The following is a 17,827-nucleotide window of genomic DNA, read 5'->3' as shown; positions in this document are numbered from 1 at the left end:
CCAACTGAAAAAAATCCATGCCTAGAAAATTGGGATTGAATTTTGACTTCTCAGTTCATGGGTTTTTAAATGGGCAAATAGTTAAAACTATGTTGAATGTGTTTCCTTTAGAACATGAATAGGGATAATGTTGTTATGGTGAAATTGCCTATTGCATTATTGATTAGGTCTGTAAATCATATGCAGAAAATTCATCGTTGCTCCCTTGCAAAAGCCTGTTTATCCAATCAGCACTTCTCAAATATAGCATACGTTATAGCAGAGCAGAGTCAGATCTGATTATTTTCCCGTTTGATTCATAGTTGTTTAATGCTGAACTGTTTTCTGCTTCTCTTTGTTTGTGTGTGGGGAGTTTGGAAAAGTGAGTAATTAAATGCCTGATAAAGGAGAATAGTTCTTGCACCCACCTACTTGATGATCAGCTTGTGATGGGATGCAGCCTGAAACTGGGGTACCTCTGAGCCCTCTGGCTTACCAGCCTGGGCTCTCTCTCACTGTGATGCGGTTGCTAAGCCACAAACCTCTCCCGGTACTGCACTTACACAGACATCCACAGTCAGGGACACACCCATCTGAGTTACATGAATGCTTTTGCCAGCCGCTCATGAACCAACAATCGAGAGGCTCCAGCCAATTCCCTCAGCTCCCCAGCCTGAGACCATAGAGCAGTACCATCTTGCCCTGGTCAGAAGCCTGACCAGTATAAGTTTTATTACCCAGTCTGCCACTTCTTCAAAAGAAAGAGGATATGCACCAGCTTTTGTTCACTGAGTAGATTCCTCAAGCATTTCAACAAATAAGCACTGTTTTAGGTAAAATATAAAATAGATTTATTAACTGCAAAAAGATAGATTTTAAGTGATTATAAGTAATAAGCATACAGATCAAAGTTAGTTACCTAAGAAATAAAAGTAAAATTGCAATCTGAGTTCTTTTAACTAGACAGGATTTGAATCAAACAGTATCTCACCCTGGTAGATGGTATAGTTCCTGAATACACAGGCCTCTCCTTTCTAGCCTGGGACCACCTCCCCTGTTCAATCTTTGTTCTCCAGATGTGTTTGCAGGTGTTGAATTGTGGGGGAAGGGAGAGGCCATGTGATGATGTCACTTCCCCTCTTTTGTAGTTTCTTTTAGCTTCCTGGAAAGAACCTTTGCTATGGTATGAGTCAAGTGTAGAATCATAGAATATCAGGGTTGGAAGGGACCTCAGGAGGTCATCTAGTCCAACCCCCTGCACAAAGCAGGACCATCCCCAACTAATCATCCCAGCCAGGTCTTTGTCAAGCCAGGCCATAAAAACCCTAAGGATGGAGATTCCATCACCTCCCTAGGTAACCCATTCTAGTGCTTCACCACCCTCCTAGAGAAATAGTTTTTCCTAATATCCAACCTAGGCTTCCCCCACTGTCATCTGCCACCACTGAGAACAGCCTAGCTCCATCCTCTTTGGAATCTCCCTTCATGTAGTTGAAGACTGCTATCAAATCCCCCCTCACTCTTCTCTTCTGCGGACTAAATAATCCCAGTTCCCTCAGCCTCTCCTCATAAGTCATGTGCCCCAGCTCCCTGATCATTTTGGTTGCCCTCTTCTGGATGCTCTCCAATTTATCCACATACTTTCTGTAGTGGGGACCCCAAAATTGGATGCAATACTCCAGATGTGGCCTCACCAGTGCTGAATAGAGGGGAATAATCACTTCCCTCGATCTGCTGGCAGTGCTCCTACTAATGCAACCCAGTATGCTGTTAGTCTTCTTGGCAACAAGGGCACACTGTTGACTCATATTCAGCTTCTTGTCTGCTGTAATCCCCAGGTTCTTTTCTGCAGAATTGCCTCTTAGCCAGTCGGTCTCTAGCCTGTAGCAGTACAAGGGATTCTTCCATCCTAAGTGCAGGACTCCACACTTGTCCTTGTTGAACCTCATCAGATTTCTTTTGGCCCAATCCTCCAATTTGTCTAGGTCCCTCTGGACCCTATTGCTACCCTCCATTGTATCTACCTCTCCCCCGAGCTTAGTGTCATCCACGAACTTGCTGAGGGTGTAATCGATCCCATCATCCAGATCATTAATAAAGATGTTGAACAAAACTGTTCTCAAGACAAACCCCTGTGGCACTCTGCTTGATACAGGCTACCAACAAGACATCAAGCCGTTGATCACCACCCGTTGAGCCCAGTGATCTAGCCAGCTTTCTATCCACCTTATAGTCCATTCATCCCGCCCATACTACTTTAACTTGCTGGCAAGAATACTGTGGGAGACCATATCAAAAGCTTTGCTAAAGTCAAGATATACCACATCCACTGCTTCCCCATATCCACAGAGACAGTTATCTCATCATAGAAGGCAATCAGGTTGGTCAGGCATGACTTGCCCCTGGTGAATCCATGTTGACTGTTCCTGATCATTTTCCTCTCCTCCAAGTGCTTCAAAATGAATTTCTTGAAGACCTGCTCCATGATTTTTCCAGGGACTGAGGTGAAGCTGACCAGTCTGTAGTTCCCTGGATTCTCCTTCTTCCCTGTTTTTAAAGAGGGGCACTAGATTTCCCTTTTTCCAATCATCCGGGACCTTCCCCGATAGCCACGAGTTTTCAAAGATAATGGCCAATGACTCTGCAATCACATCAGCCAACTCCCTCAGCATCCTCGGATGCATTAGATCTGGACCCATGGACTTATAGAATCATAGAATATCAGGGTTGGAAGGGACCTCAGGAGGTCATCTAGTCCAATCCCCTGCTCAAAGCAGGACTAATCCCAAACTAAATCATCCCAGCCAGGGCTTTGTCAAGCCTGACCTTAAAAATATCTAAGGAAGGAGATTCTACCACCTCCCTAGGTAACGCATTCCAGTGTTTCACCACCCTCCTAGTGAAAAAGGTTTTCCTAATATCCAACCTAAACCTCCCCCACTGCAACTTGAGAGCATTACTCCTCGTTCTGTCATCAGCTACCACTGAGAACAGTCCAGATTCATCCTCTTTGGAACCCCCTTTCAGGTAGTTGAAAGCAGCTATCAAATCCCCCCTCATTCTTCTCTTCTGCAGACTAAACAATCCCAGTGCCCTCAGCCTCTCCTCATAAGTCATGTGTTCCAGTCCCCTAATCATTTTTGTTGCCCTCCGCTGGACTCTTTCCAATTTTTCCACATCCTTCTTGTAGTGTGGGGCCCAAAACTGGACACAGTACTCCAGATGAGGCCTCACCAATGTCGAATAGAGGGGAACGATCACATCCCTCGATCTGCTGGCAATGCCCCTACCTATACATCCCAAAATGCCATTGGCCTTCTTGGCAACAAAGGCACACTGTTGACTCATATCTAGCTTCTCGTCCACTGTAATCCCTAGGTCCTTTTCTGCAGAACTGCTGCCGACCCATTCAGTCCCTAGTCTGTAGTGGTGCACGGGATTCTTCCATCTTAAGTGCAGGGCTCTGCACTTGTCCTTGTTGAACCTCATCAGATTTCTTTTGGCCCAATCCTCTAATTTGTCTAGGTCCCTCTGTATCCTATCCCTGCCCTCAGCGTATCTACCTCTCCTCCCAGTTTAGTGTCATCCACAAACTTGCTGAGGGTGCAATCCACCCCATCCTCCAGATCATTAATGAAGATATTGAACAAAACTGGCCCCCAGGACCGACCCTTGGGGCACTCCACTTGATACCGGCTGCCAACTAGACATGGAGCCATTGATCACTACCCGTTGAGCCCGACAATCTAGCTGACTTTCTCTCTACCTTATAGTCCATTCATCCAGCCCATACTTCTTTAACTTGCTGGCAAGAATACTGTGGGAGACTGTGTCAAAAGCTTTGCTAAAGTCAAGGAAGAAGACGTCCACCGCTTTCCCCTCATCCACAGAGCCAGTTATCTCGTCATAGAAGGCAATTAGATTAGTCAGGCATGACTTTCCCTTGGTGAATCCATGCTGACTGTTCCTGATCACTTTCCTCTCCTCTATGTGCTTCAGAATTGATTCCTTGAGAACTTCCTCCATGATTTTTCCAGGGACTGAGGTGAGGCTGACTGGCTTGTAGTTCCCAGGATCCTCCTTCTTCCCTTTTTTAAGGATGGGCACTAAATTAGCCTTTTTCCAGTCGTCCGGGACCTCCCCCGATCGCCATGAGTTTTCAAAGATAATGGCCAATGGCTCTGCAATCTCACCCGCCAACTCCTTTAGCACTCTTGGATGCAGCGCATCCCGCCCCATGGAGTTGTGCTCCTCCAGCTTTTCTAAATAGTCCCGAACCACTTCTTTCTCCAGAAATGGCTGGTCACCTCCTCCCCATGCTGTGCTGCCCAGTGCAGTAGTCTGGGAGCTGACCTTGTTCGTGAAGACAGAGTCAAAAAAGAATTGAGTACATTAGCTTTTTCCACATCCTCTGTCACTAGGTTGCCTCCCTCATTCAGTAAGGAGCCCACACTTTCCTTGACTTTCTTCTTCTTGCTAACATCCCTGAAGAAACCCTTCTTGTTACTCTTAACGTCCCTTGCTAGCTGCACCTCCAGGTGTGATTTGGCCTTCCTGATTTCACTCCTGCATGCCTGAGCAATATTTTTATACTCTTCCCTGGTCATTTGTCCAATCTTCCACTTCTTGTAAGCTTCTTTTTTGTGTTTAAGATCAGCAAGGATTTCACTGTTAAGCCAAGCTGGCCGCCTGCCATATTTACTATTCTTTCTACACATCGGGATGGTTTGTCCTTGTAACCTCAATAAGGATTCTTTAAAATACAACCAGCTCTCCTGGACTCCTTTCCCCCTCATGTTATTCTCCCAGGGGATCCTACCCATCAGTTCCCTGAGGGAGTCAAAGTCTGCTTTTCTGAAGTCCAGGGTCCATATTCTGCTGCTCTCCTTCCTTCCCTGTGTCAGGATCATGAACTCGACCATCTCATGGTCACTGCCCCTGAGGTTCCCATTCACTTTAGCTTCCCCTACTAATTCTTCCTGGTTTGTTAGCAGCAGGTCAAGAAGACCTCTGCCCCTAGTTGGTTCCTCCAGCACTTGCACCAGGAAATTGTCCCCTACACAATTTTTTTTGTTCCAAAAACTTCCTGGATTGTCTGTGCACCGCTGTATTGCTCTCCCAGCATATATCAGGGTGATTGAAGTCTCCCATGAGAACCAGGGCCTGCGATCTAGTAACTTCTGTGAGTTGCCGGAAGAAAGCCCCGTCCACCTCATCCCCCGGTTCGGTGGTCTATAGTAGACTCCCACCACTACATCACCCTTGTTGCTCACACTTCTAAACTTAATCCAGATACTCTCAGGTTTTTCTGCAGTTTCATACTTGAGGTCTGAACAGTCATGCTGCTCCCTTACATACAGTGCAACTCCCCCACCTTTTCTGCCCTGCCTGTCCTTCCTGAACAGTTGTGCGTGTCCAGCTTTTCTAAATAGTCCTTAACATGTTCTTTCACAATTGAAGGCTGCTCACCTCCTCCCCATACTGTGCTGCGCAGCGTAGCAGTCTGGGAGCTGACCTTGTTCGTGAAGACAGAGGCAAAAAAAGCATTGAGTACTTCAGCTTTTTCCACATGCTCTGTCAGTAGCTTGCCTCCCCCATTCAGTATGGGTCCCACACTTTCCCTGACCACCTTCTTGTTGCTAACATACCTGTTGAAAGCAGCCTCTATTGTCTACATGCTATCTCTGAGAAGTCTCCATTGTATACAGTTTCTAGGATAGTTGTTGTGAGTGTGGACTCCCTTTATTAGGCCATCATCAGCTACTCCATTGTTGTACCTGAAAGGCTGGTTGTGGGTGTTCCCAATCTTACACCATATTTCAATAACAAACACATAGTAGGACTTCATAACTTCCCATACAATGTTAGCACATACAATCCAATAGGATATTAATGTTCGACAGATCAAGCCTTTTAAAATGATACCTCGCAAGGGGCATACTTTGTACCAAACATATCATAATTATATCACCATGGTAAATGTAGAGGTGCCAGGGTACTGCTTTGGAGTGCAGAGTGCCACACAACTGCTTGCCACTTTCTAGCATAATGAAACTAATCTGGGAGTGGTACAGAAATGATGGGCAGGAGATGAGTGCAGGATTTTAAAAAGGTCCAGTTTTTCTGAATAAACATTAAGTACATAGCTCAATTTCAGTTGGCTTCTGCAAAGAAATAAGTTTAAATAAAGGTTTTGTTCTTAGCAAATGTTTAAAAACTGTTGAAGTGGAAAGTCTGGAAATAACTCGAGTTGAGTAGTGCATCTGCTTATCCTGCAAGGATCTATGGGTGGGCTCTGCCGTGTTGCATCTGTTCTTATTGGGGTGACTGTGGTAGTTCTTACTGGTATTCCACAAATCATCCATCCTCAGCTCTGCTTCTCGCATTCCTTTTTGTACTTCTCATGGAATCCCATCACATCCACAGAATATCTTAAGTTCCTACAGCCATCAGCGAACTGAAATCTTAATCTAAAAGATAAACTCTAAAATGTGTTTATGGGTTGGCTTGGGAGCACAGATGGGAAGTTGATGATGGATTTAATTTTTTTGTGTTAATCCAGGTACAAGATGGTCTCAGAATTTACTTGGCCAAACCATGACCTCTCTTCAGACAAAGAAGCTGTGAAGAAATTGATTGAGTGCTGTGGGTTTCAGCATGATGTAGCCTATGGGAAGACCAAGATTTTCATACGGACTCCACGCACGCTCTTCACCTTGGAGGATCTGCATGCCAAGATGCTTGTTAGAATTGTCCTCTTCCTACAGAAGGTAAAGTTAGCTTTAGTGCACTGATAAACCTCATTTTAGTGTTCATAAAATACCATCTCTCCTTACCAAGCCTTCTCAAGGTAATCTCACAAAGGTGATGAGTCTGCACAAAGCTTTAACAGAATTGCAGTTTATTTGATTTTTGAAAAGCTGTATTCAGCTCTTTCTATACTTTTCTACATAAAATGATGAACTAGAGTCCAATGAGACCTGATATGTTATAACGTGTCCTCTGTTGAACCTATAAACATGCTGTATATCCTTGCAAAATGTAAGATCTCCAACAAAGGTAGGTCTTTTTGAGACCTAGAGAATATTTATGAGTAAATTAACACACTTTGCCCAGAGGTTCACATAGAACATATGGTTTGACTCAGGGGCCTGTGTGTTTATCCTTAGGGTAAATAGTTTTGACATTCTGTTACTACTAAGTCGAAGCAGAATGGCTCTGGATATATCAGGGCGCTACACTGACTTGGTCTAACCAAGGAGGAACAGCCAGAGATATATGATACTCTTGCTTATGGAAGATGTTCCTCTAAGCAATAGAAATTTGTAGTCTTTGTACTTAAGACTTACCTGTCTACTGAATTCTTTTCAGGAGTTTTTGGGACAGTTTCTGTTGGAGCAATCTGGCTTTGTAACATAGGCAATGTGAATTACGAAAAAGAGCTCCAGGGCTTTATGGAAGATCTGGGTTGCAGTCACATTCCTGGTTTCCTGCATCCCAGATGGCCACGTGCTGGCATGTATATGGCATTCTCCCATGGCTAGCAGGGCCATTCCGTTTTAGTGGGGAAAAAATTTCTTCCTGCTTGAAAGTTCCATGTCTCTTTCTCAATGTCCTGTTAATCTGAAAAATCAGGGATTGATAAAATTATTTCAGCTTCCCTGGTTTGCGTTGTTTAGTTCCTAGCTGGCCTTTATTGCTCTGGGAGAGCCTGTCCAGGTGCCGCCTGTTTATTTTATACCACTGAGTTCGATGTAAGTGAAGCATCCTCTGTCTTCTGCAGCTGTAGAGAAGCTAAAGGAAAGAATTTCTTGAAATTTCTTATGCTAATCTGAAAGCGTTGTTAAGAAGTTTGCCTAAAAGGCAAGATTTTGAAAGAAGTAGGTCTTGAAAGTGAGACATCCCCATGGTTGGAGCTGGGGAGATATAAACAGGGCCTTTGATCCTTACTTGTCTAATTGAGGATAGTAGCCACTGACATTTGGGTGTTAGAAGTTACAATAGAGGTGTTTAAAGCCCCATGGAATGGTATGCATTTATTAGAGAGGCTGCAAAAGCTTTGTAAACCATGTAGATGGATCACACCATTTTTATTAAATGGCCCAATGAATTGAAAATTGTATTTCTCTATTGATATCTTATATAGGTTTGCAAGACAGTCAGACTAAATTAAACCTTTTAGGTTCATGACACTTCTTTGAATGAATAACCTCTAACATTCTTGCAAATCCAAGGCCACTATGTCCAGTTACTGTTTCTCCTTATCATTGGAGGTTGAGCAATTTGGGTTTCCCTGTAGTTAACGAGTTACTGGGAGAACACATTATTGACAAATGTAGATGTATAAATTTCCATTTCTGATTAAATGGCTGAAGGAAATGGGAGGTGAGCTGGATCAGAGGTCTGGATCAGAGGTCCCCAAACTGTGGGGCATGCCTGGGCCAGCCCCCATGGCGAGGTGAGAAGGGAGTGCCACTCAGCCCCTCTGCCTGGCTCCGTCTCCAGCATCGGCCCCGTCTCTGTTCCAGGCCCTGGCTGTGGCTCTGTTCCTGGGCTGGGGGCGGAGGCAGAGCTGCACCAGGCTGCGGGCCTGGCTGCTGACCCCGGCCCCCGCTGCAACCCAGCTGCGGCCCTGCCCCTGCTCCCGGTCCCATCCCCAACCTTGGCTGCAGTTTTGTTCTTGGCCTGATGCCAAGTTTGGGGGCAGGGCTGGGAAGGGAATTGAAGAGGGCCTGGCTGCCAGCCCCCACTGCAGCCTCGCTGTGGCTCCGGCTCTGGCCCCAGACCCACCCCCAGCTGCAGTTCCAGCCTCAGCCCCCTCACCCATGTCCACGTCACATAAGAACGGCCATACTGGGTCAGACCAAAGGTTCATCTAGCCCAGTATCCTGTCTTCCGACAGTGGCCAATGCCAGGTGCCCCAGAGGGAATGAACAGAACAGGGAATCATCAAGTGATCCATCCCCTGTTGCCCATTCCCAGCTTCTGGGAAACAGAGGCTAGGGACACTATCCCTGCCCCTTGATGGACCTATCCTCCATGAATTTATCTAGTTCTTTTTTTAATCCCATTGTAGTCTTAGCCTTCACTCCCATCTTGGGGGTGGGGCACAGACAGGGGTAAGTGGGGGTGAGACGCTGAAAAGTGTGGGGACTGCTGGTCTGGATTTAAGGATTACAGGTGTTGAAAGGTAATAAAAATCCTTATGCAGGTGTGTCAATTAAAGCCTGTTAAACAGAATGGGCCAAAACTTGATAGAAAAATGGATTGACAAACTGCTGAGATGGCTGTTGGCTTTCCTTATCAATGTACAGTAAAGACCAAAATTGCAACCCTTGACTTAACCTGGACCGGCTCCTATGGACCTGGAAGAGAAGAGAAGTAACTAAATTGTTCTTTGCCTACAGAAGAAAAGTAGCTGAATTTGTAACTGGGCCCACTTTTTGGCTGTATGAGAACTTGGTGGACTGACAGGATGGGTGGCAGGTATATGTTGTGCGTCAGACTATAAACTGGCTAATTCTGATTCTTCGTTCTTAGTATCTTTTTATTGGTTTTCCTTTTGTTTTAAGTTGAGGAAAAATGGTAAATGCTAGACCTACCAAGCATACCTGAAATAACATGCATATTAGTCCTGGGTGAATTCTATAGCAAAAAATCTCTATATTTTTAAATTCTGCAAAATTCCGCATTTTTTATTTGTGAAAATAATACAGTATAATCATGCCAGTTTGTTATTTTGGTAATGTATTTCAAAATACCCGTGAGCAAGTATGTTTGTAACAATACAGACAAAAAACATTCAGGAAATGTTTTTTGACAGATTCCTTACTAGGTGTATTAATACAGAACTTTGAGTAATAATTCATTTAAACTACAGTACAGGAACTTATTTCCCGCATCCCTCAGAAGCAGTGCAAAGCTTTGGGGGAGTCAGGGGTAATGGAGGGACTGAGAGAGAGAGGGAAGGAGCCTGGGAGTGAACGTGGAGGGTTGTTGGGTGTGGGTGAGAGAAATATAGAAATATAGTTTTTTCCCTGTGGGTGGGGGGGAGGTATCGTTAGGGAGCCTCCCTGATACAGACCCTGGCTGACCCCAGCACATCTGCCCCGTCCCCATAGATTCATAGGACTGGAAGGGACCATGTGTCCCTGCACCCCCACTCAGTTACCCCTCTGCCAGCCCCCATCCCAGTCTGTCCCCCCCACTAGCCTTTCTGAAGCCAGCAGCCCCGTGTGCCCCACTCTACCTGTTTCTCCCCCCTCTTCGCCCCCATGCCTCCTTGATCACTTGATGATTATCTGTTCTGTTCATTCCCTCTGAAGCATCTGGCGTTGGCCAGTTTTGGAAGACAGGATATTGGGCTAGATGGACCATTGGTCTAACCTAGTATGGCCGCTCTGATGTTCCTCTCCTGGCCCCATAGGCAGGGCACTGTGAGTAATGCAGCCTCCTCTTCCTTCCTTCCTCTGTAGCTCACTGCTACGGATGATGAGCTGGCTGCCCTCTCTTCTGGTGCCACAGCAGCCCCTCGTGGGTGAAAGACATAACTGCAGCACCTCTCTGGTGGAATATATTTTCTGTGGAGAGAATAAATCTGCAGGGATACGAATTCTGCACGTGCTCAATGGCACAAAATTCCCCCCAGGAGTCGCATATGAACCTCCTGAGAGTAGCCTGGTATGAGGGGGACTCTGTAGTAGGCTGTGTACAGAGAAGCAACATAGCCTTGAGCATGGGATTGGAGTCCGGATGTCCTGATTTCTAATCCTTTCTGCTGCTGATTTACTGAGGTGTGATGAGCAAGTCACTTAATATCTCTATCTCCTCATCTGTAAAATGGGGCTAATACTTATTTGTGTACCTGCATAGGGCTTTTTAGTCTATACAGCACTTTAAGAATGAAAATTGCTGTATGAGCAGACGGTATTGTCATTACAGTCTCTTCAAATCATTAGCATGTACAATGCACGCTGTTCATTAATTCTCCTTTAATAAAATATAATAAATGAGTAATCCCTGGAAAACCTCTGTATTCATCTGGGTTTGTGAAAGGGGAAAGCAGTGGACATGTAATTCCTTGACTTTAGCAAAGCTTTTGATACGGTCTCCCACAGTATTCTTGCCAGGAAGTTAAAGTAGTATGGGCTGGATGAATGGACTATAAGGTGGATAGAAAGCTGTCTTGATCATCGGGCTCAACGGATATTGGTCAATGGCTCCATGTCTAGTTGGCAGCCTGTATCAAGCGGAGTCCCCCTAGGGTCAGCCCTGGGGCTGGTTTTGTTCAATATCTTCATTAATGATCTGAAGGATGGCATGGATTGCACCCTCAACAAGTTTGCAGATGCCACTAAACTGGGAGGAGTGGTAGATACGCTGGAGGGTAGGGATAGGATACAGAGGGACCTAGACAAATTAGAGGATTGGGCCAAAAGAAATCCGATGAGGTTCAGCAAAGACAAGTGCAGAGTCCTGCACTTAAGATGGAAGAATCCCATGCACCGTGACAGACTAGGGACTGAGTGGCGAGGCAGCAGTTCTGCAGTAAAGGACAGAGGGGTTACAGTGGACGAGAAGCTGGATGTGAGTCAACAGTGTGCCCTTGTTGCCAAGAAGGCTAATGGCATTTTGGGCTGTATAAAAGTAGGAGCATTGCCAGCAGATCGAGAGACATGATCATTCCCCTCTATTTGGCATTGGTGAGGCCTCATCTGGAGTACTGTGTCCAGTTTGGGGTCTCACACCAGAAGAAGGATGTGGAAAAATTGAAAAGAGTCCAGCGGAGGGCAACAAAAATGATTAGGGGGCTGGAGCACATGATTTATGAGGAGTGGCTGAGGGAACTGGGATTATTTAGTCTGCAGAAGAGAAGAATGAGGGGGGATTTGACAGTTGCTTTCAACTACCTGAAAGGGGGTTCCAAAGAGCATGGATCTAGACTATTCTCAGTGGTAGCAGATGACAGAACGAGGAGCAATGGTCTCAAGTTGCAGTGGGGGAGGTTTCAGTTGGATATTAGGAAAACTTTCACTAGGAGTGTGGTGAAGCACTGGAATGCGTTACCTAGGGAGGTGGTGGAATCTCTTTCCTTCGAGGTTTTTAAGGTCAGGCTTGACAAAGCCCTGGCTGGGGTGATTTAGTTGGGGATTGGTCCTGCTTTGAACAGGGGGCTGGACAAGATGACCTCCTGAGGTCCCTTCCAACCCTGATATTCTATGAAATTACCTCTCCATCTGAGTGAGATTTAAGAGGTTAGAGTGGCATGCGTCAATGGAGGCCTTTTTAAAATGGATTCAAGTAGTACATTCACAGTCTCCCCTTTTCATTTTTTGTTTCCTGGGTGCATGCTATCCAAACCTCCTTCCTCTTTCAGTATCTCTGCCAGCTCCATGCTATGGCCAGTAAGTATGCCAGTATTCCAGATTGCCAGGATGATCTTAGTTTTCTGGGCTAACTTCTTTAATTATACTTGTCCAAAGCTGTGCCATAGCCCTCACCTATATTCCACAACACTCAGGTGGAGGCACTGTGTGTTGTTTCTAGAATATCCATTTATTTTCTTGATTAATATGAGGACTCAGAGCGTATGTCTACAGTGCAGCTAAGTGTCTGCGGCTGGCCCATGTGAGCTAACTTGGGCTTGTGGGGCTCAGGCTGTGGGTCTGTAAAACTGCAGTGTAGACGTCTGGGCTCAGGGACCCCATGATGGAGATCTACACTGCAGTTTTATGGCCCTGCAGCCCAATCTCCACAAGCCTGAGTCAGCTGACACCAGCCAGCCTGAGGTGTTCAACTGCAGTGTAGACATATCCATAATGTTAGTTTCTGGCAGACTTTTGTGGCCAAATGCCAACCTGATGCCAAATCTCCTCCTTTTTCAGCTGGGTTTGGGACTGGCTGTGTATTAAGATATAAAACGACATCCATTATAAACACCCTAATATAGTAATGTTTTTACCTCTGGAGCATGCTCCTGAAACAGACAGGACTAGGAGTGGGGTATTTTTTCTTAGTTTACTCCACAACCCCATAAAAAAAATTGCGGTGTGTAATTTTAATTTGCCTGATAAGTTACAAACATTTACCTGAGATCTGGGGAAAATACAAGCTTCTTTTATTTACCAGAGTACTCTACAAGCTGTCAGGTTATCCTTAAAAGTCGTAAAAGGAATCAATGTAGTTGTGTGTGATCCAAGTTCCATGTCTGTAACTCATATCCCTTGCTGATTCACCCCTGTTTTACTTGTTTGTTCAAATTGCCTCCAGAAGAGAGGAGATTTTTTTGCTTGCAGAGTGCTAAGGAGAAGCTGTTTTAGAATCCTGCTTCTTACAGCTAAAGGCAAGAAATGCTAATGAATGAATAATGCCTACTGACAGTATTCTTGTCAGCAAGTTAAGGAAGTATGGGCTGAATGAATGCACTATAAGGTGGGTAGAAAGCTGGCTAGATTGTCGGGCTCAACGGGTAGTGATCAATGGCTCCATGTCTAGTTGGTAGCTGGTGTCAAGTGGAGTACCCCAGGGGTCGGTCCTGGGGCCGGTTTTGTTCAATATCTTCATAAATGATCTGGAGGATGGTGTAGATTGCACTCTCAGCAAATTTGCGGATGATACTAAACTGGGAGGAGTGGTAGATACGCTGGAGGGGAGGGATAGGATACAGAAGGACCTAGACAAATTGGAGGATTGGGCCAAAAGAAATCTGATGAGGTTCAATAAGGATAAGTGCAGGGTCCTGCACTTAGGACAGAAGAATCCAATGCACCGCTACAGACTAGGGGCCGAATGGCTAGGCAGCAGTTCTGCGGAAAAGGACCTAGGGGTGACAGTGGACGAGAAGCTGGATATGAGTCAGCAGTGTGCCCTTGTTGCCAAGAAGGCCAATGGCATTTTGGGATGTATAAGTAGGGGCATAGCGAGCAGATCAAGGGACGTGATCGTTCCCCTCTATTCGACATTGGTGAGGCCTCATCTGGAGTACTGTGTCCAGTTTTGGGCCCCACACTACAAGAAGGATGTGGATAAATTGGAGAGAGTCCAGCGAAGGGCAACAAAAATGATTAGGGGTCTAGAACACATGACTTATGAGGAGAGGCTGAGGGAGCTGGGATTGTTTAGTCTGCAGAAGAGAAGAATGAGGGGGGATTTGATAGCTGCTTTCAACTACCTGAAAGGGGGTTCCAAAGAGGATGGCTCTAGACTGTTCTCAATGGTAGCAGATAACAGAACGAGGAGTAATGGTCTCAAGTTGCAGTGCGGGAGGTTTAGATTGGATATTAGGAAAAACTTTTTCACTATGAGGGTTGTGAAACACTGGAATGCGTTACCTAGGGAGGTGGTGGAATCTCCTTCCTTAGAGGTTTTTAAGGTCAGGCTTGACAAAGCCCTGGCTGGGATGATTTAACTGGGAATTGGTCCTGCTTCGAGCAGGGGGTTGGACTAGATGACCTTCTGGGGTCCCTTCCAATCCTGATATTCTATGATTCTATGATTCTACTGTCAATGCAATCAGTAAAAGAACAGATGTTGTCTTGAAGTTTATTATAAGTAAAATTATATATAGTATTAGTATAACAAAATACTTTGTACAACACGAAATCTGTCTAGAAAGTCCTTGTTTCATATAACGTTTCCTTTCTGTTTCCCCTTATTTTGGTCTTCAACCTCATCCTCTTATATTTACAGTTCAAACAGCTGTCATCTTCATGTGCCAGTCCTGTGTTCACCAGCAGATGGGGCACTTGCAGGTTGGCAGAGGAGAAGAAGGAATAATCAGCATAACAAACAGACTTAAAGATGCACTGAAGCCTCATTGACAGCTCGGAAAAATGATGAGGCAGTTGTGCTTCTATGTCACAATTCCTGTATTTCTCCTCTAGCTTTTCATTGGAAAGGATACTTTCATGAAATCTTGCTTCTTGCTGCATATTCCTTACCTAAAATTATAATCTCTATTTTTGACTCATTAGGGAAAGAGTAAGCAGCAAGAGCCAGTGAACACAAACTGATTGTGTTTTCGTTGGGTGCAGGGAGGAAACAAAGTTGGAGGGGAGCATATAAGAACTAAATTGTTTCTAAATAGAATTTTGTTATTTAAGTAACCTCTTTTATTATACAAGACACTTTCAAAAGTTTGAATTATGTAAGTAAAAATGTTCCACCTTTATTCAAATTATTCAATTATTCAAATTACACAAGAGCAAAACTCAAACTGAAGATAGAAACTTTAACCTTGCAATTATTATAGGCAGTTGTGAATAACCGAAAAAGCCTAAGTTGATTTTAAATGAGCCAAACAATTAGTCTGGAAATTTTAATGTGCACACTCATGCACTTCTAGTAAAACTTTTAATTTTGGTTTTAAGGCTACCGCAAGTTGTGGTCTGTTTGTGATGCTTTATCTTTTTAAAAGGAAGGGGAATATTTGCAAAAACAAATCCCACATTGCATCTCATATTTTTGCTTCCTGTTTCCTTTAAATGTACATCATAGTCTCTTATCATTTATGCTAAATGGTGTTATGGTACAATAAACAGGATGCGCAACAGGATGGTTGTAATTAGGATAGAAACCTCTGAAGTGCATGACTTCTCACTTAAAATAACAATACTAATTTTTGCATTTAATAAATGGTTAAGAATGTGCTAGTTATCAATTCACTTAAATTGGATAATGAAGACAATGTGACCAACAGTATGATGAATGGAATATTTTGCTTTCATTGTCACCATCTTGTGTCTTCTTCCCTTGAGAAACCTTTATTTTTGTCTTCATTGCTTAAAAAAAGTGTGTTTAACGTGGGATAACTGACGCAGATTAACTATCACATTGTAAAAAGAAAAGGAGTACTTGTGGCACCTTAGAGACTAACCAATTTATTTGAGCATAAGCTTTCATGAGCTACAGCTCACTTCATTGGATACATACTGTGGAAACTGCAGAAGACATTATATACACAGAGACCATGAAACAATACCTCCTCCCACCCCACTCTCCTGCTGGTAATAGCTTATCTAAAGTGATCACTCTCCTTACAATGTGTATGATAGTCAAGTTGGGCCATTTCCAGCACAAATCCTGGTTTTCTCACCCTCCCCCCCCCCCACCCCCCCCCCCACACACAAACTCACTCTCCTGCTGGTAATAGCTCATCCAAACTGACCACTCTCCTTATCATACAATGTGTATGATAATCAAGGTGGGCCATTTCCAGCATAAATCCAAGTTTAACCAGAACGTCTGGGGGGGGGGGGCATAGTTGGCAATGGGCTTTGTTGCAAGGATAAGTTCCTGGGTTAGTGATTCTGTTGTGTGGTAGAATCATAGAATATCAGGGTTGGAAGGGACCCCTGGAGGTCATCTAGTCCAACCCCCTGCTCGAAGCAGGACCAATTCCCAGTTAAATCATCCCAGCCAGGGCTTTGTCAAGCCTGACCTTAAAAATATCTAAGGAAGGAGATTCTACCACCTCCCTTGGTAATGCATTCCAGTGTTTCACCACCCTCCTAGTGAAAAAGTTTTTCCTAATATCCAACCTAAACCTCCCCCACTGCAACTTGAGAGCATTACTCCTCGTTCTGTCATCAGTTACCACTGAGAACAGTCCAGATCCATCCTCTTTGGAACCCCCTTTCAGGTAGTTGAAAGCAGCTCTCAAATCCCCCCTCATTCTTCTCTTCTGCAGACTAAACAATCCCAGTGCCCTCAGCCTCTCCTCATAAGTCATGTGTTCCAGTCCCCTAATCATTTTTGTTGCCCTCCGCTGGACTCTTTCCAATTTTTCCACATCCTTCTTGTAGTGTGGGGCCCAAAACTGGACACAGTACTCCAGATGAGGCTTCACCAATGTCGAATAGAGGGGAACGATCACATCCCTCGATCTGCTGGCAATGCCCCTACCTATACATCCCAAAATGCCATTGGCCTTCTTGGCAACAAAGGCACACTGTTGACTCATATCCAGCTTCTCGTCCACTGTAATCCCTAGGTCCTTTTCTGCAGAACTGCTGCCGACCCATTCAGTCCCTAGTCTGTAGTGGTGCACGGGATTCTTTCATCTTAAGTGCAGGGCTCTGCACTTGTCCTTGTTGAACCTCATCAGATTTCTTTTGGCCCAATCCTCCAATTTGTCTAGGTCCTTCTGTATCCTATTCCTCCCCTCCAGCGTATCTACCACTCCTCCCAGTTTAGTATCATCCGCAAATTTGCTAAGAGTGCAATCCACACCATCCTCCAGATCATTTATGAAGATATTGAACAAAACCGGCCCCAGGACCGACCCTTGGGGCACTCCACTTGACACTGGCTGCCAACTAGACATGGAGCCATTGATCACTACCCGTTGAGCCCGACAATCTAGCCAGCTTTCTACCCACCTTATAGTGCATTCATCCAGCCCATACTTCCTTAACTTGCTGACAAGAATACTGTGGGAGACCGTGTCAAAAGCTTTGCTAAAGTCAAGAAACAATACATCCACTGCTTTCCCTTCATCCACAAAACCAGTAATCACATCATAAAAGGCAATTAGTCAGGCATGACCTTCCCTTGGTGAATCCATGCTGGCTGTTCCTGATCACTTTCCTCTCATGCAAGTGCATCAGGATTGATTCTTTGGTATGTGGTTGTTGGTGAGTATTTGCTTCAGGTTGGGGGGCTGTCTGTAGGCAAGGACTGGCCTGTCTCCCAAGATTTGTGAGAGTGTTGGGTCATCCTTCAGGATAGGTTGTAGATCCTTAATAATGCATTGGAGGGGTTTTAGTTGGGGGCTGAAGGTGACAGCTAGTGGCGTTCTGTTATTTTCTTTGTTAGGCCTGTCCTGTAGTAGGTGACTTCTGGGAACTCC

The 17,827-nt window shown here is 44.8% G+C and overlaps 1 protein-coding gene across 1 annotated transcript in view; it reads left to right on the top strand.

Moving 5' to 3' along the window:
* The window catches only part of MYO1D (myosin ID), a 375,367-nt gene that overhangs the window by 167,981 nt on the left and 189,559 nt on the right, over window positions 1-17,827 (top strand). The window contains exon 16 of the mRNA XM_077806564.1: window positions 6,542-6,749. Coding sequence (XP_077662690.1) covers window positions 6,542-6,749 — 208 coding nt within the window. The remainder of the gene's footprint in view (window positions 1-6,541; window positions 6,750-17,827) is intronic.

Source organism: Eretmochelys imbricata, chromosome 27, assembly GCF_965152235.1.
Source record: "Eretmochelys imbricata isolate rEreImb1 chromosome 27, rEreImb1.hap1, whole genome shotgun sequence".
In the NCBI taxonomy this organism is placed as follows: Eukaryota; Metazoa; Chordata; order Testudines; family Cheloniidae; genus Eretmochelys; species Eretmochelys imbricata.
Note: the sequence above shows the minus strand (reverse complement) of the source record. Positions and strands in the feature narration are given on the sequence as shown.